Below are 19,483 nucleotides of genomic sequence, written 5' to 3' on the forward strand. Positions count from 1 at the left end.
ACACAGAAAAAACAAAACAAAACATTACTCACTTCCTCCGTCCAGCCTGCCCCTTCCTCCTCTCCCAAACCATCAAATACGCCTCTTTGGTAAACAGCGTCTCAGCCCTCTCCTTCTCGACAAACAAATCCTGGATCCCATACCACTCCTCCCTGGCGCGATCCTTGACTTGGACGCGCCAAATTTTGCTTTCGAGCTCGCCCTCCACACTATCGTCTTTCTTCTTGACCGCCTCGTGCGTGATGTTGGCTACGAGATCGTACCAGATGGGTTCTCCGGGGGGGTATTCTGTGGGGTTGGGTTCGACGTATGGAGACATGTCGAGGGAGTGTACGGGGAAGGTGACGATGGTGGGGTTGCGTTCGGCTACGAATTTGTTTTTTGAGAAGCGTTTGATGTTGAAGAGTAGATATGGGGGTAAGGGGTGCAGTAAACGGTATCGGACGCGGTTTTTTGATTTCTCTTGCGGGGTCACGCCGTTGTATTTGGAGAGGATGTTTACGAGGGGGACTTGAGGGATTATGTTTTTCTCAATTGCGTCTTGGAAGAGGGGCGCGGCGGGGAGGTCGAGGGTTAGGACGAGGAAGTGCGAGGTTGTTGTTTGGACGGCTGCGTCTTCGAAGCGGAGGCGGTCGCCGGCGTCGGCGCGGGCGGTGATTTCTTGTTGTTCGATCTTGAGGGTGCCTTGGAAGACTTTTTGGATGATGGAGCTGTGGGGTTTTGTGCGGGAGCCGCCGACGGCGAGGTGGAGGTTGTTGAGGAACCAGGAGAGGAAGTCGACGGGGTCGGATTGATCGGTTAGGGTAAAGCGTTTGGAGGAGCGGAGGGCGATTTCTTGGAGCAGCTCATGCGGAGAGACGTGGGTTTTGAAGGCGCGGGGGTTCCAGATTTTGCGGACGAGGGTGCTAAAGCGTTGGGCGAGCTGCGGGCGGGATGAGAGGTCTTCCAGCATGAAGTAGTTGCGCAGTGGGACGACGTGGGAGAGGGCTTGTATTACTACGTTGAAGTAGTCGTTTGCCTTGATGTTGTTCATGCCCACAAAGCCTGGTATGTATTCACGATTTGACAGATCCCACGACACTTTTGGCTCCTTGTCCAACTTCGCTACCTCCTCCTTGCTCATGCGCGGGTCCACGACAAACTTGATGTCGTCTAGCGACTTGGACGTCACTTCATAGCCCTCTGGAAGCACATAGACCTTCTTCGTCTCCATGTTGACGTATACGTGGTGTCCCTCTTCCAGCGCATGAAAGTATGCTTGTGACTTTGGCCCTCGACCTTGGTAGTATTTCCCACACACGAGACAGGCGTATACGTTGATGTTGGACAGTGTGACGGAGCATAGCTTTTCAAAGTCAAAGTCGAGGACCTTGCGGTTTATCGTGTCAAGGTAAAGATCGGTGTATTCAGCTTCTGGCGCAATCTGACGTTTTGGCGCAGCGACTGCGGGCTCGTCACCATCTTCGTCGTCCAATGCACCGGCTTCTTCAAGCTCCTCGTGCTCCTCGGCGTCTGCGCCTACAATGTCTATCTTGTCTTGGTCTTGCGGTCGGGGAGCCATGAGGTGGCCATTGCTAGTCGCGCCGTTCGTATCGGAGTCTTCCATCTCTTCATCCTCGACTTTCGGGCGCTTCATAGCTGGCGACGGCGCGTCGTACATTTCCTCGAGAGGCTCCAGGGCCGGTCGCTTTGACATTTTGCGCAGGTGCGATATCGCAGGAATTCAAGGTATAAAAAGAGATTGTGGGTCTATACAAGACTATGCAAGCGGAATCACCACGATTTCCAGGTGGTTTGATGTTGTGCAGTTAAGGTGGTAATAGGCATTCACAAGTCACGGACCCCGGTGGAACCATTGGCCGGGGAAGCTCCGCGCAAACACCGCAAACACAGCTTCAACGCGGGCAAGACTAGAAAAAAGTCGCGTCCAGGCACACCCAGCCGACAACCCCACACCTTCTGAGATACCCCTCTTTGCTTGCCTAGGAATTCCAGAAAGATGGTATGAATGCCTGAATTTTCTCACAAAACAATAAACAACGACCGTAGTGGCTGACAAGACATGTAGTCGAACCCCACTCAGATCTTTGCGGACGACGTAACGGAGGAGAAGGGCGAGAATGCGCGCCTCTCTGCCTTTGTAGGCGCCATCGCTGTTGGAGACTTGGTCAAGAGCACATTGGGCCCCAAGGGCATGGACAAGATAATGCAGTCTGCGTAAGTGAAGATTGCCCCGCTCCCACTTGGAGGCCCCAACTGACATGCCTGGAAAGTTCGACCGGAGAGATCATGGTCACAAACGACGGTGCTACCATTCTCAAAGCGATTGCCCTCGACAATGCCGCCGCAAAAGTACTGGTTAACATTTCAAAAGTGCAGGATGACGAAGTCGGTGACGGAACCACGTCAGTCACTGTCCTTGCCGCCGAACTGCTGCGGGAGGCGGAGAAGTTGGTCGACCAGAAGATCCACCCCCAGACTATCATCGAAGGATACAGGATAGCAAGCAGTGCGGCGCTCAAGGCACTGGAGAAGATTGCCGTGGACCACAGCAATGACGAGCAAGAATTCCGAAAAGATCTCGAGGCCATTGCCCGCACAACGCTGAGCTCCAAGGTGCTCTCGCAGGACCGCACACAGTTTGCCAAGCTCGCCGTAGACGCTGTGCTCAAGCTCGGAGGCTCGACGGACCTGACACACATCCAGATCATCAAGAAGGCTGGAGGAAAGCTAAAGGACTCGTACCTGGATGAGGGATTCATTCTGGACAAGAAGTTTGGCGTGAACCAGCCCAAGCGGATAGAGAACGCAAAGATTCTGGTTGCAAACACGGCCATGGACACGGACAAGATCAAGATTTTTGGAGCGCGAGTCAAGGTGGATTCAACGGGCAAGCTTGCCGAATTGGAGAAGGCTGAGCGTGAGAAGATGAAGGCCAAGGTGGAGCGTATCAAGGCACACGGCATCAACTGCTTTGTCAACCGACAGCTCATCTACAACTGGCCAGAGCAGCTGTTTGCGGATGCTGGCATCTGCTCGATTGAGCACGCAGACTTTGACGGCATTGAGCGACTAGCTCTGGTCACTGGCGGAGAGATTACCTCTACTTTCGACCACCCTGAGAATGTTAAGCTCGGCTACTGCGATGTTGTCGAGGAGGTGATAATTGGAGAGGATGTGTTGATCAAGTTCTCGGGCACCAAGGCGGGACGGGCATGCACTATTGTGCTGCGTGGTGCGACCGAACAGCTTTTAGATGAGGCAGAGCGATCGTTACACGATGCTCTTGCCGTACTGTCACAAACGGTCAAGGAACCCCGGACAACGTTGGGCGGTGGCTGCGCCGAGATGAACATGGCAAAGGCAGTGGCGGAGGCGGCACAAAATGTGGCTGGCAAGAAGGCAATTGCCGTCGAATCGTTTTCCAAGGCACTGCAACAACTACCCACGATCCTGGCCGACAATGCCGGATTCGACTCGAGCGACCTGGTCACGCGACTCCGGAAAGCCGTCTACTCGGGCCTGACCAGCTCGGGTCTAGACTTGCTGTCACCGGGAGGTGGCATTGCGGACATGAGGGAGCTGGGTGTGATTGAAAGCTACAAGCTGAAGCGAGCAGTGGTATCGTCGGCCTCGGAAGCCGCAGAGGTGAGTGAATTGATAGAAGATGTGGTTGTGAGATGTAGACTAACTTTTGACAGCTACTACTGCGAGTTGACAACATTATCCGAAGCGCACCACGACGACGCGATCGTATGTAAAGGGGAGGCGACAGGACGTTATGAAGCAATGGAATCACGGGCACAAGATCAAGTGTATATTACAGAGCAAGATGAATGCAGCCAGAGCCTCAGGCGCCTGAACGGTTGTTCCGTGCCTTGTGCGTGTGTGTGTGTCAGATTGTGGGTAGTGACTAGTACCGAAGGACTTGGTGGCCGCACAAGGCGTGACGCATGTAATACGGGCGGTTCCTGTTTGCATGGTGCAGCAGGGGGGGCGTCGGAGTTGATGCATGTGCCATTGATTGATTGAGTGATATGGAGTATTTGTATATTGTGTGATGGGGCGAGGGGGTGTGGCATTGTGGTTGACGGACGCAGGTAACGCGACTCAGTCGACCTTCTAGATGATTCAGTCCAGAGGGACATGTCACGTGATGGAGGGCGGTGGAGCGGGCGGTGGGGGTTCGGCGCTGACATGTGTTTCATCTCCGTGTCTCGCCATTACCGCAAAGACACACCTAAGCACCGAAACAGGAAACTCTCTTCGGACACACTGATATTTTCTCAACGGTTACTTTGGTCACGGCAAATCTAAATATGGTCGCACAACTGTGACGGCCGGCAGGGAAGAGCAGGGCAGGTTGAGCGTGTGCGGTCTGGCGTACGGACTCTGCGTGTGCTTGGGATTTGGCGGTTGGGTGTGTAGTGTGCAAGTGTGGTGTGGTGCGGGGCGGGGCGGGAGGGATACAGTTCACCTACTGCGCCACCATGGCCGTCTGGGTCTGGGTGGATGCGTGCTTTGGTTTTGGCTCCGGTGGCATGCATCCTGGCGTCGTGGGCTGGCTGGTGGGCAATGGCCGCCCATGGCATGAGCATGCAGCCGTGTGCCTGTGTGTCTCCATGTCATGTCTGCAGGCCCAGGGCCGCCGTTGCTGTTGCTGCCCCAGCCAAGAAGCATCATCGCAAGGAACGGACATGGATGGAATGGGATGACCCGTCGCCTTCGGTCCCTGCGTTGGGGAGTGGATGGATGTGGATGGGCGGTGGCGGCCAAAACGAGGAAAACGGGCGAGTGTGTGGACAAGGAGTCTAAGTGCTAGCAGCAGTGACGGGTGGGCTGACGAGGCCCCGACTGGACCCCAGCTTACGGCGCCCACGCTCAGCTGCAGCAGGCGAGTCCCCCCCCCCCCGCGAGGCCTTAATATCGTCCTAAATTCGCTGCCATGGGCGTCTTTTCCCGTTCCTCTTCTGATCCAGCCATCCCCCCATCACTGCTTGCGGATGCTCCATCTCTCTCGCCCTCGCTGCCTGCCCAAGGCTACTCACTGATACCCATACACACCCGCAATGCCGCGTCCGCGCCGGCCGCCTGGTGCTGGCTCGGCGCTCACCACTCTCGCCCTCCTGCTCCTCGCCGGACTTGTGGCCGCTCAGCAGCAGCAACCACAACAACCACAACCACAACCACAACAGCAACAACCAATACCACTGCCTCCCCCACGCCTTGGACATCACGTCCCCAGCGGAGCTCCCCGCCCCGCCCTCCATGTAGAACACGCTCCCATCATCAATCCCAAGCCCAACCACAAACACGCTAAACCCGCCAACAAGAACGCGGTAGTTGATGCTCCGCGTCGGAGACCCCACTCATCCCTTCATAGCCAGAACGTGCGCGCCCTAGCAACCAGAGTTCCTTCTGCTCCAGCCATCAGTGCTGTCAGAGCCGATCCCGCCAGATATGCAGCCTCGGGGGGCTTAGTCCCCGGTGCGCGCTCTCTGCAGGATTGGGAAGTTGAGGACTTTGTTCTCTTGGCGACCGTCGACGGCCACATACACGCACGCGACCGATACAATGGCGAGGAGATTTGGGAGCTGAGCGGGAGGCCCATGTTGGAAACCATCTACAACTCATCGGGCGGCAGTGTCGACCCCCAGGACCAACCCTTTGTATGGATCGTGGAGCCGCGAGAAGATGGTGCCCTCTACCTCCTCTCCCCAGGGCCCTATCCCCATCTTCAACACCTGGGCGTCACGGTCAAGCAATTGGCCGAAAACGCACCTTATTCGAGCGATGATCCGGAGCTTCCGGTCGTGTACAACGTCGAGAAGAAGACGTTCATGTTACTTGTAGATGCAGCCTCTGGTATAGTCAAGCAGAGCTTCAGTCCTGGCGGAACCTTTCCCCACGACGACAGTTGTGCCCCAGAGTCGAGAAACTACTTTAGCGCGCGAGAACGTGACTGCCGCGGGGTCATCGACATTGGTCAGACCCAGTACACCATCACCATTCACAACAAAAAGACCAACGAGCACATTTGCACGCTCAAGTACGCAGAGTGGAACCCCAACAGTCGTGACAGAGATTTGCAATCGCAGTACGACCAGACGTTGGACAAGCAGTACATCTACACCACATACAACGGTGAAGTCATTGCCTTTGACTACAAGCGTCCAAGGTCACACCAGCGCCCCCTGTACAGGCAGCGCCTGCCGTTCCCAGTTGCACGCGTCTTTGATGTTGCTCGTCCTTCAAACGACCAATCCTCTGACCCACCGTTGGTCCTTCTGCCCCAGCCTGCGGGGCCTGTATTTTCAGAGGACAAGGCCAATCATGTCCTCCTCAACACGACCGACTCAGGAGCGTGGTATGCACTGTCAGAAGTCAACTACCCTGCCGTGACAGACGGTGCCCCAGACGCAAGTTGCTACAAGCAGAATCAGGTTGCATACGATTGGGACGCGGCCTACGCCTTGCCAGACAAGAAGAGCCTCATTGGTGTCCACAGACTCGACTACAAGGTTCCTGACATGCCAACTCAGCTGCTGGGCATTCCTGCACCAACCTTCTATGACTCTGTGAATGATCAGGTCATCTCCAACCCACCGGAAACTTCTCCAAGGGAGCATCACCAGCCGCCAAGCATTGATGCCCCGCCGCAGGCTGAAGTCGTGGCACGCTCAGTCAATGTCTACATATACATTGTACTTGCCATCTGCCTATTTGGCGGTGTCGGGGCTTCTATCAAGCCTACGATGGTTGAGTCCTGCCTGAGCTACCTCAAGCAGGTAGTCCATGCAGGCAACAAGACTAAACAGCCTCTTCCGCCATTCCACGCTTCTCCAGAACCTGAGGTCAAGCTGAGCGAAGAAAAGCTTTTGGTTGTTCCACATGCAGATGATCCTGTTCCAGAGAAGCCAGTTGAGACCGCTGAGAAAGACCAAAACGAGCTACCTGCATTGGAGGAGCTCAAGGAGAAGAAGGTCGTCACCTTTGCCGTACCAAGTGATGAAGAGGAAGATCTTGCGTCCCTCTCGAGGACTACAACTGTTGAACAAGGCTCTCCAATCTCGGATGAAGCTGCTCCGCTGGAAGTGAAGCTCAATGGCGATGCTGAAGCAATGACGAACAGCTCCGAAGACGTCTCGCAAGACCCCACGGCCGCACCGGCTACTCCGAAGAAGAAGAAGACACATCGGGGTAGAAGGGGCGGCCGCAAGCTGAGTAAGAATCAGCAAAAGGAGGAAGATGAGGTCAACCGGATTGTGAACGCAGCCAAACAGCTCGAGGTCGGCCCTCGTCTGCATCCAGATGAACTCACTGTGAGTGGGGGTGACGTGCAAAACATCTCTGAGATCAAACGCATCGGCAAGCTTACCATTGACCAAGACCGACTATTGGGCAATGGAAGTGGTGGTACATTCGTCTTTGAAGGAAAATGGAAGGTATGTTGTTGCCGTCGGTCTTTCACCGTCTTCTTATTTTAACACTGCTCTAGGAAGTCAAGGTCGCCGTCAAGCGCATGTTGCCTCAATACTTTGGGCTTGCAGAACAAGAGGTCAAGCTTCTACAGAACAGTGACCCCCATCCGAACGTTATCCGCTACTTTGACGATGAACGCGACGAAAACTTTCTCTACATCGCCGTCGAACTCTGCCAGGCTAGTCTCTTCGATCTGTACAAGGATGGGCGGCCTGGAGAGGAGCTCAGCGAGGAACATCAGCGTCTGGTCAACAAGATTAGCAAGAAGGCTTCGTCCTGCTTGTACCAGCTCGCTGCCGGTTTGAATCACCTGCACCATCTCCGCATCATTCATCGCGACATCAAGCCTCAAAACATTCTCGTTGCACAGCCTCTCATCACCTCCAAGGATGACGTACGGCTGGTGATTTCTGACTTTGGGCTCTGTAAGACTCTGCCCGACAACGTTAGTACTCTTGTCGGTACAACTGGCAACGCAGGCACCGTCGGCTGGAAAGCACCAGAGCTCATTTCGCAGCCTAAGGAGCTGGTCAATGGAAGTTCTCAAGGCTTTTCTCGCGACTCATCCAGCTCGACAGATCCAGTCGCACAGGGCGTGAAGCGGGCCGTCGACATCTTCTCTTTGGGCTGTGTCTTCTACTACGTACTTACCGGTGGCTGCCACCCATTTGACGACGAAGAAGGCTGGATGCAGATTCGCGAGTACAACATCAAGAAGGAAAAGTCCAACCTAGACCGCCTTCTTCTTGGTGCCGATTCTGTGGAGCCACATCACCTCATCCAATGGATGCTTCGGCCACGTCCTGAATCTCGTCCAACAGCCCTCCAAGTCATGAATCATCCCTTCTTCTGGGACGACCAGAAGCGACTTGACTTCTTGTGTGACTGTTCTGATCACTGGGAGCGGGAGCCTCGCGACCCACCGTCGGAGCATCTCTCGCAGCTTGAAGAATACGCTCAGGATGTCCTTGACCATCGTCGCAACTTCCTCGCCAAGCTGGATCCAGGCTTTGTCAACTCGCTGGGTAAGCAACGCAAGTACACGGGCGATCGTATGCTCGACTTGTTGCGAGCACTGCGTAACAAGAAGAACCACTACGAGGATATGGAAGAATCGATCAAGGCCAAGGTTGGGCCACTGCCGAGTGGATATCTAAAGTACTGGACTGTCAAGTTCCCCCAGTTGCTCATGAGCTGCTATGAAGCGGTGTTGTCGTGTGATTTGGAGAATGAGCCTCGATTCAAGAAGTATTTTGAGGGTGCCAAGTAGGAGTTTGGGGGAGGTGTTGGCTTGGTGTACTAGGTCATTATTCCAATTGAATGTATTGAGATGTTGAGATTGAAAAAAATAAAATTGATTTAATCGCTCAAAAATGCTGGGTGTTTGTTCATGATGCTGTGCAGTGCCTTGAATGCTTTTGGCCACCGTGGATGGTAATGTCGTTCCATTATGATTATTATTATTATTGTTTTACTTCCTCCTCATCGCACTCCCCTCCATGTCCCCCAAACTCGCCGTCACCATCTCTGGATTCCGCTCCAAAACCTCCTGCACCCTCGTCTCAAACGCCCTAACCATGTATTCGGCGACCTTGGGCGCCACACCCCCACTCAACGCCGCATACATGGGATTCGCAAACGAAAACTCCACCACCAGACTCACTCGTGTGTGCGCCTCGCGTACCGGCTCGACTTGCCATTTACTGCGTAGATATGTCAGGAGTCCATTGCTTCCCTCTCTCGTCCCCCCCTTCCGCTGCTCGGTTCCTGCTTGGGCAAAATGATGCGCCACCTCGCGCGCATCCAACGACGTCTCTGCCTCGCCGCCCACACTCTCGACCCACCGGCCGGGTACACAATAGATGCGACTTGCGAAGCTCTCGGTGATGGCGCCGAAGCCCGTTGTTATGACACCTTCCGAGGGCCAGCGCCGGTTGTAGTGGCGGTCTGGCGCGGACCATTTGGAGACGGTGCTGTGGGCGCAGTAGGGGAGGAAGGACGAGTAGGATGGGACGTCGGCGATGATGGAGTAGACGGGCGAGGGGGGGTAGGGGAGCGTGCGGGTTGCGGTTAGGATTTGAGGGGTGGAAGGGGAAGGGGAGAGGGAGGAGAAGGGGTTGGGGAGGAAGGTGCGGCGTTGGGTTGTTGTGAGGTGGTGGTGGTGTGATGATGATGGTTGGAGGAGGGGACGGGCGAGTTTGAGTGGTGGCATTTCTTTTTTTTTTTTTAGTTTCGGAGGTGGTGATTATCTCGATTTCATAGCGGGGGTTTTTTTTCAGGCGTCTTTTTTTCGAAGCGATGGTTGGGAGTTTGAGAAGTGTGGTGGGTGATTGTTGTGGTGATGGGGGAGGAAATGTAAGAAAGTCGCGCGCTAAGGTGTTGCGGCTCTACGTCCCCATGACGCTATGTGGCTATCATGTCAGGGACGGGTTGCTGTTGCGGCTGCGCTAGGCTGGACTGGGGGGATGCTAGCGTGGGAAATTTCGCGTGCATCGATGGAGGGGGGGCGAAGCGAGTGAGTGCCCCTCTAAGAATTCCTGGTCCCCTCTCCCCGCATATATACGCGACAGAACGCAACTTTCCCAACGACACAATGGCTGCTGATATGGATGCGACGAAGGGGCTGGAGAAGGATGTAGGGGTCAGCGCGGATTCGGTTCAATCCAGCGACGCAAGATTTCAGACGGACAACAGCGTGTCGAAGAAACCGCAGCCTCGACAACAATTATCAAAAGCCATGGAGCACATGCGCTTCGCAGTCACTGCCGACCCCATTCCACACTCCGCTTCTACACGACCACCACAGCCCGAAACCACAGACTCCGCGCAAGACCCTTCATCCACTTCCACCGAACAACAACAACAAACCCCAGCCGAAAACGACGCCTACGGCGTCCCCGCCTCCTTCGCCCCGATCCGCGCTCCCCAATCCCGCTCGCACGACCCGACCAACAACCAAAAACGCAGCGATCCCTTCGCCTTCGGCTCCCGCTACCTCGAGGAAGGCGACGACATTTTCGAATTCAACGCCTGGGACCACGTCACTGTCGACTCCACCTACCTCGCCTTCTCCGAAGAGCAATATTCCAAACAGCGTTCCGAACCTGTTTCGGACTTTGACCGCTCGCGCTACAACGCACAGCCTGAGAAGTGGTGGAACCAGTTTTACAAGAACAACAAGACGAATTTTTTCAAGAATCGTAAATGGTTGGCGCAGGAGTTTCCGATACTGGAGGAATTGGGCAAGGAGGGCGGCCCAGAGGCGACGCTGTTGGAAGTGGGCGCTGGGGCAGGGAATAGTGCGTTTCCTATCTTGCAGAAAAGTAGGAATGAGAGGTTGAAGATTCATGCGTGTGATTTTTCAAAGAAGGCGGTCGAGTTGATTAGGAATCATGAACTTTACGATCCAGCGCGTATCCAGGCGGATGTATGGGACGTCGCGTCCCCTTCTACCGCTGAAAATGGGGGCTTACCGCCTGGTCTGGCGGAAAACAGTGTCGATGTCGTACTCATGATTTTCATCTTTAGTGCGTTGAGTCCTGAGCAGTGGAGTCAGGCTGTCAGTAATATCTGGCGCGTACTCAAGCCGGGTGGGCAAGTGCTGTTTCGAGACTATGGCAGGGGCGATTTGGCGCAGGTACGGTTTAAGAAGGGACGATACCTTCAAGAGAATTTCTATGTGAGGGGGGATGGTACGCGGGTTTATTTCTTTGAGCAGCAGGAACTTGAGAATATCTGGGCTGGCAAGATGCCATCACCGTCTAGTGGTAAAGAAGAGGAGAAGAAGGAGGGAGAAGAAGGTGCGGAGAGGCAATTGCAAGATCAAGTCAAGGAATTGCAGATCAAAGAGGAGGGAGAGCGGGAGCATGTCTTCGAGATTGCGCATATTGGGGTTGATAGACGCATGTTGGTGAATCGGCAGCGCAGACTGAAAATGTATCGGTGCTGGATGCAGGCGGTTTTTCGCAAAAAGGGGGGTGAGAGTCAGGTTCCTACCAGTACCCTGCGGCAGGAGAAGGATGGTGGAGAGGAAGAAGAGTAGTAAGTTTGCATTCTAGAATAGATGGATAGATTGGGGGTGAATGATACCACTTGCACACATACTCTGTCCCTTGTTTTTACTTTTTTTTTGATTCGATCTAAACTAGACTATACTACCTCGATGCCTGTCGAGTTTGAATGCTAAACAAACACCCATCCGTATGCTACGCTAAACAAATGCTTCAAGTCAGTCGCCTTACTCGCTTGCTATGATACAAAAAAAAACGCATTGTCCAAACCAACGCCAGTGTAACTTCAAACCCGCTCTTTTCGCTCATGACAAGCATTTCTAACCCCAATTACCTCTGACAAAAACATGAAGGGAGGGGGGGTAACGTGTCGCATGTCGCGTATACAACTCGTATTCCTCCGGTGTAAACAACAGCAAAGAAGAAGAAGAAGAAGAAGAAGAAGAAAAAAGCAGGCATGGCCTTACTCTTTACGTATCACCATCTCTTTCGCCCCCCGTTCTAGAAAACAAAACCCCAATTAAAAAAAACCCTATCCCCTATCAACCTAATTATCGGCCTCCAAAATCCCCCTAAGGATAGCAGCACCAGGCCCCACAAGCGACTCGCTGAGTTCCTTTTCCCCAACTACACTCGCGACTCTGCGCTCCTCAACCACCACACCAGGAAACGCCTTGCCCCTTCCGCGCCGACTCGGGGTGCCCGCACAAAAGACATCGAGGGATCCCGCCTTGCCGTCTACAGCTGAAATAAGTGACAGCGACTCCAGACTCGCTACGATATCGCGGAACTCGGTGCTGCTAAGCGGATGCAATATGTTTTCGCGCTTGCACAGTGTGGTGTATGCTTCAAAGAGGTCCTTGATAGTCGGGGATGTGGTGTGTGAACGGGATGGCGTAGATAAAACGGTGTCTGCAGCGGTAGCGCGTCGCCGCTTTTCAATGGCGGAGAGAGAGCATAAGACGGCCTTTTGTTGGAGGTTGAGGTTGCGGAGGCGTTGGCTTGTACCGTTGCTGAAGACTGCGGCGGTGATTTTGGCCATGTGGGCTATGGTGGCGCGGGGTGCGGTTTCCACTGTTAGAGAGGCGAGGGAGGCGGCGATGGCGGTGCTGAGGTCTTTGGGTTTGGAGGGGGAGCGGAGCGCGGCAAGGGAGGCGAGATTGTCGTTTTCTACCAGGGGAGCTTTTGAAGGGGAGGGTGTGGGGGAAGGGGTGATTTCTGCGGCTTTTTTGGCGTGTTGGTCGCGAGTGTCGGCTTCGATGAGGTCGATTGCTCGGCGGCAGATGTCAAAGGCTTTGCGCAGGTCGCCGGACTGGGCGGCGACTTTTTTGGAGAGGAACATTATGGCGGTGGGGTGGAGAAATGGTAGTTGACTCGTACTGCCTGCTGGGAGAAGCGCTTTGAGTTTCGAGGTGATGACCGAAGATATTTGCGCTGCGTTGTATGGAAGAAAAGGTAGGAGTTGTGGCTTGAGTCCGCGGGCCTTGAGTCGTGGGAGAAATCGATCTGTAAGGTCGAGGGCGTTTGCGATACCGACAAGAATCAGACTGGAAGACTTTTGCAGTGACCATTCGAAAATGTTGTAGAAGAGGTCAATGTCCAGCTCCAAGAGGTGGTCCACTTCATCCAGGGTCACAACGTAGGAAGATTCGCGCTGCATGAAAACGTTCCTCAATGCCTCCATCTCCTCGCCCTCGACAATCTCGGTAATGTCGACAAACTCCTCCAGCAGCGTCCTGTAGAGATCGCGGGCATTCTTCACGCTCATGCAGTTGATGTATCCTGTTTGGACAGAATCACCGTCTGAAACTGTGCGGCAGACATCGTTGACAAATGCGCTCTTTCCAGTACCCGGAGGCCCCGAGACGTAGATGCATCCAGACTTGCAGCCCTTTGTGCGGGCAGTGATGAATGTTTGGAGTTCCTTCTTTTCATTTTCACGTCCAAAGAGTACCGCGGGCGCCGAGCCTCTGGCAAATACTTGTCGCGCTTCGTTGTAGACAGTGGGAGCGGTGTGTCTCGGTGTTCCTGGAGTATGCGGTGTGCGTGGTGTCAGTGGTCGCCCGGGAATAATGAGTCGATGTCGAGGTGTGACGGCAACCTTGGCAGCAAGCGCGTCACGATGTCTGGGAGTCGAGGGAGTAGGCGCAAACTTCTCCGGTATATCGACCAGCGATTTTTGGGGGGAGTTTTCTTTGGCGGATGACAGGGGAAACCGCGAACATGGCTCGACTTTTTTGGCAGGTGTCGCCCCAGTTTTCCTTCCGCGCCGTGTGGAGGGTTTCTCTTCGGGTTCGTCCACGTCCATTGCATCCTCGGTCCGAACATTTTGCTTTTTGGGAGTGACGAATGGATTCTCAATCTCGCCCTCGTCGTGAATGACAAACTGGGTCCTCCGCTTCGACCGTGTTGCGACGTTCGATTTTGCATCTGCATAGCGCGTTAGGGACGTGTTGAAAGGGAAAGGGCTGCCGGGCACTGATTGCTCATACCGGAAGCGTCGACACGTGCCGAACTGCGAGTCCTCTTTCCAAGAATAGTGGAAGCCATGGCGTGTTCTCGACGGAAGGCGCAGTGGCAGTGATGTGTGGTGTGGAAGGTGTGAGGGGTGGTAATGGAAGGAGCTCATGGGATGTCAGCCTTAGCTGAAGAAGGCGCGACGCGACGCGTTAATTGAAGCCGAAACAGGTTAGCGCCGTCGCGTGTGCCGGACCGCATCTCCACCATTCCCCATCCGCCATGCCTCTTCCGCCCGTGGCCTCGCGTCGCACTTAGCATGAACATCCCTCACCTGGACAGAATCACGGAAATTGGCTCTCTTCAATGCAGCATGACCATGAATGAGCAAGCATCCGACAGCCTCCTGACCCGTGCCACTGTACGCCCTCAGTTTGCCAAAACTTCCCCAAGCCTCGGTAGCAATGTCACACTGGGCATAGCTTTGTCGACTTGTTTGCTCCAACATCCTGTGGCTTGGACTCCATGCCCAACAGAAACCGCTTTTCCTTGGACAACCTGCTGCCCATCAACTGATTATGGACTGACATGCAGAGAATGGCTTGACTTGCTCACCGCCACCAGCGTTTGCGTTGCACCATCATTTGTTTCCAAGTCATTACCTCCATTCCTCTGTTGCGCAAGCCACAGTAGGGCTACCACCGGATGTATGTCACGAAAAACAGAGTGCCTGATGCTATCATATAAGTACCCTTGTACTCTTCTCTTACCACGCGGTAAAGCATCTTTGCACCAAACACCATATTCTCTTCCATAGCGATTGATTGCATTTCTCAAACTGGCCCACGACCTCTGTCCTTGGATGTGGTCCCCCGCCCACGACCTGCCACACCCCGTCCCTTATGCCCACCGCCTTCGTGACCCATGGGCATTACCCAGTGTATGAACACCTCGATGGGCTTTTGCTAACCTTGCCAATACGCCATGCTGTGAGTTCTGTAGGGCACCAGGCAGGATTGTTAGTTACACGTCCAATGACCGCACCTATACGTCTCCTAACTATCACCAGCCTGGATTGGGTGAGGGTCTTGCTGACCTAGGGCATATTCTCCTGCCCATTGTACACTCGCTACTCGAAGCATTCCACAACATACACTACCACTACTAGCTGGGTTTGGACACAGCAAGCGAAGACCCGTACTTTCTGGCTCAAGAAGTAGAAGGCCTTTCCCGATATGTGCGAGAACTTTACAGAGCCTTCCCAGACATGATTGAGCTCGCCTTGTGGGCAGATCAGCTCAAGTACTTGGGAAAAGATATTCACATTGGACCCCCGGCGTATTCGCCATAACGCAATCCCAAGACACCGGCATAATCGCGGGTATTCCATACCCCAGATTGATTGGTAGACATAAGTGTAGACAGTTACCATTTGTATCAGACTACATTCCCCCAGCACGGGCATATCTCTTCAGACTCTGATTTCTTTGCCAATGGCAGAGTGGTATCAAAGCATGTTGCATCCGTGTTTTAGTCTGTAGTCAGCATTGAACAAATCTTTCTGCTTTGCAGTGGTCATGGCCACGAGCTGTCCCTACTATCCTGGCGCACAGCCAAACCTGCATAAAGCATTGATGTGTTTAACAAACACCTCCGTGAATTCATCGTCGATTTTGTTGCTAGAGCTTCGGCGAATTCTTTTTCTACGGCCGTTTCCATGAGATTGCTTTTAACCATAGTCTTTGTAAGAGCGTGCATTCAAAACCGTTGGTCTTGTCGACATTCATTGCAGAAACCAGTAAACGGCGGCTATGCAGAAATGAAGAGGCGATGCAATCAAAGACCACTGCAAAGGTTAAATGTATCTCCTATACATCTTGGGTGAGTTGGAGTATTCCAATGTATAAGAATCAGCCTAATCAAAAACAGCAACTAGCCCCAATATAGACGACGGGCTGGTGGAATACAGGCGAGAGGAAGAAAACGGTCATCGTGAGGTAAAACGTTGAAAAGAATGTCGCGACAGTTGGATAGAGTGTAATGTATCGCCTTTTGCTTTTTACGAAGTTGTCACGGGAGGAAGTCAGGTCGGTTGAAACGAAAGATTCACCAGAGCACACTATGTGTGTATTGACCTAAGCCAAAACTGTAATATCGAACATGGTCACCATGACACGCGAATGAATGCCACCTTACCGGTTCTTGGGCCACCAAAATGCCCAGCAATTCTTGCTACTGGCACGTTCTTTGTTGCACACTGATTTCAGCGGTGAAAAATCCGCCCCGAGCTCAAGAAAAGTACGGTGGCAGGCACGGTCTGGACCACACACCCCATCAACTTGCCAGCTATCTGCATATAGCCGGATGCCACCGGATGCTTTCTTAATATAGTGAATATTCAGCTTGTCAAGCCACAAAATCTCGATTTGACGAGGTAGCATCATTAGAGTGACGATCCACCCTTGTTATTGTTCTGATGCTGAAGTTAATTCCTGCCACTCAGCTCCACAAGGTGGTGACTCGTCGATCGTTTCCTGTTGTACTCGCCACGCAAGAAAAACAACATAACAATAGCGTTATGCAGGGTACACCCTTTGGGCCGAGACGTTCAATCGTGAAAAAGTTAGACCATTCTTGGGCATGCGCAGGAGGTAGGGACAGTACAATTGCTCGAGTCGTATTGCACTACCGGAATCGCGTAAGGAACAGAAACCCATATAACATGCATAAGTCCCCGCGATTAGAATTCCTCAACATCTCTTTCACTATCCTTTAATCATCATGTGGACGTCTACCATTATACTAGGCGCAGCTGCTCTTGTTTCATCAACCGCAGCGCAGCAGGCCTGCACTCCACCTCGACAGCCTACCTTGAACGCACCGGTCACCAACCCATGGAGATCACTTTCCAAAGAGGAGACTGCAAGTGCCAATGATATCCTGCAACAAAAGCTGAAGTTGAATGGCAACCAAGGATACAGTCAAGATAGTTATGTGTAAGTTGAACAGTTACGAACAAGACTACCATACTGAGCAGCCCCTAGTGTACAACTCGCTCTTTTGGAGCCCAACAAAACAGAAACAGCCAAATACTTAGACGGATACGGAAAGCCGCCTGGAAGATATGCACGCGCTACAGTTCAGAGTGGCGCTACCAATACAACTGACATGTTCTGGCAAGAGTACATGGTTGGCCCTCTACCAGCCACATATGCAACGACGATCACTCCGCTCACTTTTCCGTTTCAAAACACTCACGCGGGGAAAACAAAAGTGCATCCCTTGTATTCCAGTACAAATGAAGGGACACAGTTCCTCATGAAGTTTGGGGCTGCACACGAGGATATTTCACAGCGTTTGTTCAACACGGTAAGCAATGTCTTGTGAAAATCATGCCCGACCAATAACTAATGTTGCTCCAGACATTCCTGAGTGGACTTGTTGGTCTGCGTTTCGGCGCTCCATTCAAAGATGAAGATGGCCGTATCATTTCCTGGGCTGCAACCTATGGTGTTCCCACCAAGGAACTCAGCAGTGTTACAGTCGCACCACTTGGGTTCAATATCAAATTCGATATATCCTCACGAGATTGGAATGACTGGAGTGTTGCTGGTTGGTACTCGGTTGGGAAATTCTATGCCTCTACCGAAGAGTTTCGGGCGGCGATCAATTCTCCCAAGTACAAAAAGCCCTCGCCAAATGTGGCGGGCGAATGGTCTTCCACTGACAAGAACGGAAGTCCAATGCCATTGGATGAGCAGCCGCCTCCCACATCTATTGCACAAGGAGCCCAGAGATTTCGCATCGATCCCGATGAGAACTATATTTCCTGGATGGACTTTAGCTTCTACCACAACGTTGCTCATGATCGGGGACTGTCACTCTTTGATATCAAATACAAGGGAAAGCGCATTTTGTATGAGCTTTCCCTCCAGGAAGCGTTGACAGCCTACTCGGGCTCGGATCCATTTGCATCCCAAGCAACCTTTTACGACACCACAAGCGGCATGGGAGCTGAACTAACGCCCCTCATCAAGGGCTATGATTGTCCAAGCTATGCCACATATCTGCCTGCATCATGGAACGCGGGAAATGCTACAAAGACCCTTGAGGATGCCATATGCATCTTTGAGTTCGACCCCGGATATCCAATTCGCCGCCATTCCTTTGGCCAATACACGCCTCACACCAGTGTTGCGAAGAACATCCAGTTCACGATGCGAACTGTAGCCACCGTCGGCAACTACGACTTCCTAATCGACTACACCTTCTTCTACGACGGCGCCATTGAAGTCTCCTCACGCTTCTCCGGCTACATCTCGTCCACATACTGGGAAAACACGCCCGACTACGGCTTTCACATCCACGACTACCTCTCCGGCAGTATGCACGACCACACGCTCACCTTCAAAGCCGACTTCGACATCAACGGCCGCAAAAATAGCGTCCAGAAAGTGACTTTCAAGCCCATCACCACCGACTACCCTTGGAGCACCGGCCGCAAATACAACACCTTCAATGTCCAACGCTCCTTCATCGACAACGAATCCCACTCAAAAATCAACTGGGCCGAAAACGACAACACCATGTACGCCGTCGTCAACAAAGACACCCCCAACCGCTTCGGCGAGTACACGGGCTACAGAATCAAGAGAGCAGCAGGTGCCATCCACCTTACCCAGACAAACTCCACAAACACCGGTAAAGCAGGCGCATTCGTAACCCACGACCTCTACATCACAAAGCAAAAAGACACGGAACCCCGCGCCGCAGACAGCCTAAACCAGTACCAGAAAGAAGACCCCCTTGTCGATTTCTCTACCTTTTTTGACGGCGAGAGTTTGGACCAGGAAGATGTGTAAGTTTTCCTTCCCCCAACTCTTTTTTTTCCCCACCACCACCACCCACTAACATGCAACGCAGTATCCTCTGGTTCAACCTAGGTATGCACCATATTCCGGGGACTAATGACCTTCCCGTCACAATGTTCAGTTCTGCGCATTCGGCGATGCGGCTCGAACCCCTGAATTACCTGGAAGATGGCGATCCGTCCGTGAGCAGTAATCAGCAGGTTAGGATTGATTACGATGATGCGGGTAAAGTGAAGTTTGTTGAGGAGTTTGGGAAGGTTGGGGGGAAGATGTGTAGGTGATTGTTGGGGGGGTTGATTGGTTTTTTTACTCTCTCTCTTTCTTTCTCCTTTGTCATTGTTGAGTTGAAAAGAACAGGGCAGTATATGCGCCCCATATCGTTTATTTTTTTTTCGTCTTTCCCGTTGAGCGGGAAAAGCTAGATTTGTCATTTGTTTGTTTTTTATTTCGGAAGGTTTTTGGGGGGGAGACACTTTGTACATAGAATGTATTCGCATATGTAATAAATACACCAAGTTTGCGATATCTCCTTCTTCTCCATTTCCAATCACACACGAGGAAATATCTCACGCATTTCCTGAAACAAAAGGGCAAAGAAGTACGATTTGACGGATTCATTAGTACTAACATATTCTACATATTTTCTTTTTCCAAACCCCCCCC

The 19,483-nt window shown here is 52.8% G+C and overlaps 9 protein-coding genes across 9 annotated transcripts; 6 read left to right on the top strand and 3 right to left on the bottom strand.

Annotated features, from left to right (window-relative positions):
• Positions 1 to 28: 28 nt before the first annotated feature.
• COCMIDRAFT_104082 (uncharacterized protein) lies at positions 29 to 1,696 on the bottom strand (the record flags this gene model as incomplete). The annotated part of the gene is made up of 2 exons (XM_007693087.1): positions 29 to 1,492; positions 1,523 to 1,696. 2 exons carry the CDS (start codon positions 1,694 to 1,696, stop codon positions 29 to 31), a joined length of 1,638 nt encoding a protein of 545 aa, XP_007691277.1.
• A 303-nt stretch (positions 1,697 to 1,999) lies between these two features.
• On the top strand, positions 2,000 to 3,761 carry COCMIDRAFT_29133 (uncharacterized protein; the record flags this gene model as incomplete). Its single annotated transcript, XM_007693071.1, has 4 exons — positions 2,000 to 2,002; positions 2,069 to 2,217; positions 2,274 to 3,648; positions 3,702 to 3,761. 4 exons carry the CDS (start codon positions 2,000 to 2,002, stop codon positions 3,759 to 3,761), a joined length of 1,587 nt encoding a protein of 528 aa, XP_007691261.1.
• A 1,308-nt stretch (positions 3,762 to 5,069) lies between these two features.
• On the top strand, positions 5,070 to 8,752 carry COCMIDRAFT_104141 (uncharacterized protein; the record flags this gene model as incomplete). The annotated part of the gene is made up of 2 exons (XM_007693088.1): positions 5,070 to 7,445; positions 7,499 to 8,752. 2 exons carry the CDS (start codon positions 5,070 to 5,072, stop codon positions 8,750 to 8,752), a joined length of 3,630 nt encoding a protein of 1,209 aa, XP_007691278.1.
• Positions 8,753 to 8,953: 201 nt separating this feature from the next.
• On the bottom strand, positions 8,954 to 9,694 carry COCMIDRAFT_104100 (uncharacterized protein; the record flags this gene model as incomplete). The annotated part of the gene is made up of 1 exon (XM_007693089.1): positions 8,954 to 9,694. One exon carries the CDS (start codon positions 9,692 to 9,694, stop codon positions 8,954 to 8,956), a length of 741 nt encoding a protein of 246 aa, XP_007691279.1.
• Positions 9,695 to 10,087: 393 nt separating this feature from the next.
• COCMIDRAFT_104084 (uncharacterized protein) lies at positions 10,088 to 11,524 on the top strand (the record flags this gene model as incomplete). The annotated part of the gene is made up of 2 exons (XM_007693090.1): positions 10,088 to 11,249; positions 11,331 to 11,524. 2 exons carry the CDS (start codon positions 10,088 to 10,090, stop codon positions 11,522 to 11,524), a joined length of 1,356 nt encoding a protein of 451 aa, XP_007691280.1.
• A 515-nt stretch (positions 11,525 to 12,039) lies between these two features.
• COCMIDRAFT_8182 (uncharacterized protein) lies at positions 12,040 to 14,042 on the bottom strand (the record flags this gene model as incomplete). The annotated part of the gene is made up of 2 exons (XM_007693067.1): positions 12,040 to 13,922; positions 13,985 to 14,042. 2 exons carry the CDS (start codon positions 14,040 to 14,042, stop codon positions 12,040 to 12,042), a joined length of 1,941 nt encoding a protein of 646 aa, XP_007691257.1.
• A 226-nt stretch (positions 14,043 to 14,268) lies between these two features.
• On the top strand, positions 14,269 to 14,766 carry COCMIDRAFT_104074 (uncharacterized protein; the record flags this gene model as incomplete). The annotated part of the gene is made up of 1 exon (XM_007693091.1): positions 14,269 to 14,766. The coding sequence occupies one exon, from the start codon at positions 14,269 to 14,271 to the stop codon at positions 14,764 to 14,766; it is 498 nt and encodes a 165-aa protein (XP_007691281.1).
• Positions 14,767 to 14,928: 162 nt separating this feature from the next.
• COCMIDRAFT_104122 (uncharacterized protein) lies at positions 14,929 to 15,117 on the top strand (the record flags this gene model as incomplete). Its single annotated transcript, XM_007693092.1, has 1 exon — positions 14,929 to 15,117. A coding segment is annotated over one exon (189 nt), but the record flags the coding sequence as incomplete, so codon positions are not given.
• A 1,613-nt stretch (positions 15,118 to 16,730) lies between these two features.
• COCMIDRAFT_29138 (uncharacterized protein) lies at positions 16,731 to 19,101 on the top strand (the record flags this gene model as incomplete). The annotated part of the gene is made up of 4 exons (XM_007693072.1): positions 16,731 to 16,945; positions 16,994 to 17,318; positions 17,372 to 18,807; positions 18,873 to 19,101. 4 exons carry the CDS (start codon positions 16,731 to 16,733, stop codon positions 19,099 to 19,101), a joined length of 2,205 nt encoding a protein of 734 aa, XP_007691262.1.
• Positions 19,102 to 19,483: the final 382 nt, after the last annotated feature.

Source organism: Bipolaris oryzae (assembly GCF_000523455.1).
Source record: "Bipolaris oryzae ATCC 44560 unplaced genomic scaffold scaffold_151, whole genome shotgun sequence".
NCBI classification, from domain to species: Eukaryota; Fungi; Ascomycota; class Dothideomycetes; order Pleosporales; family Pleosporaceae; genus Bipolaris; species Bipolaris oryzae.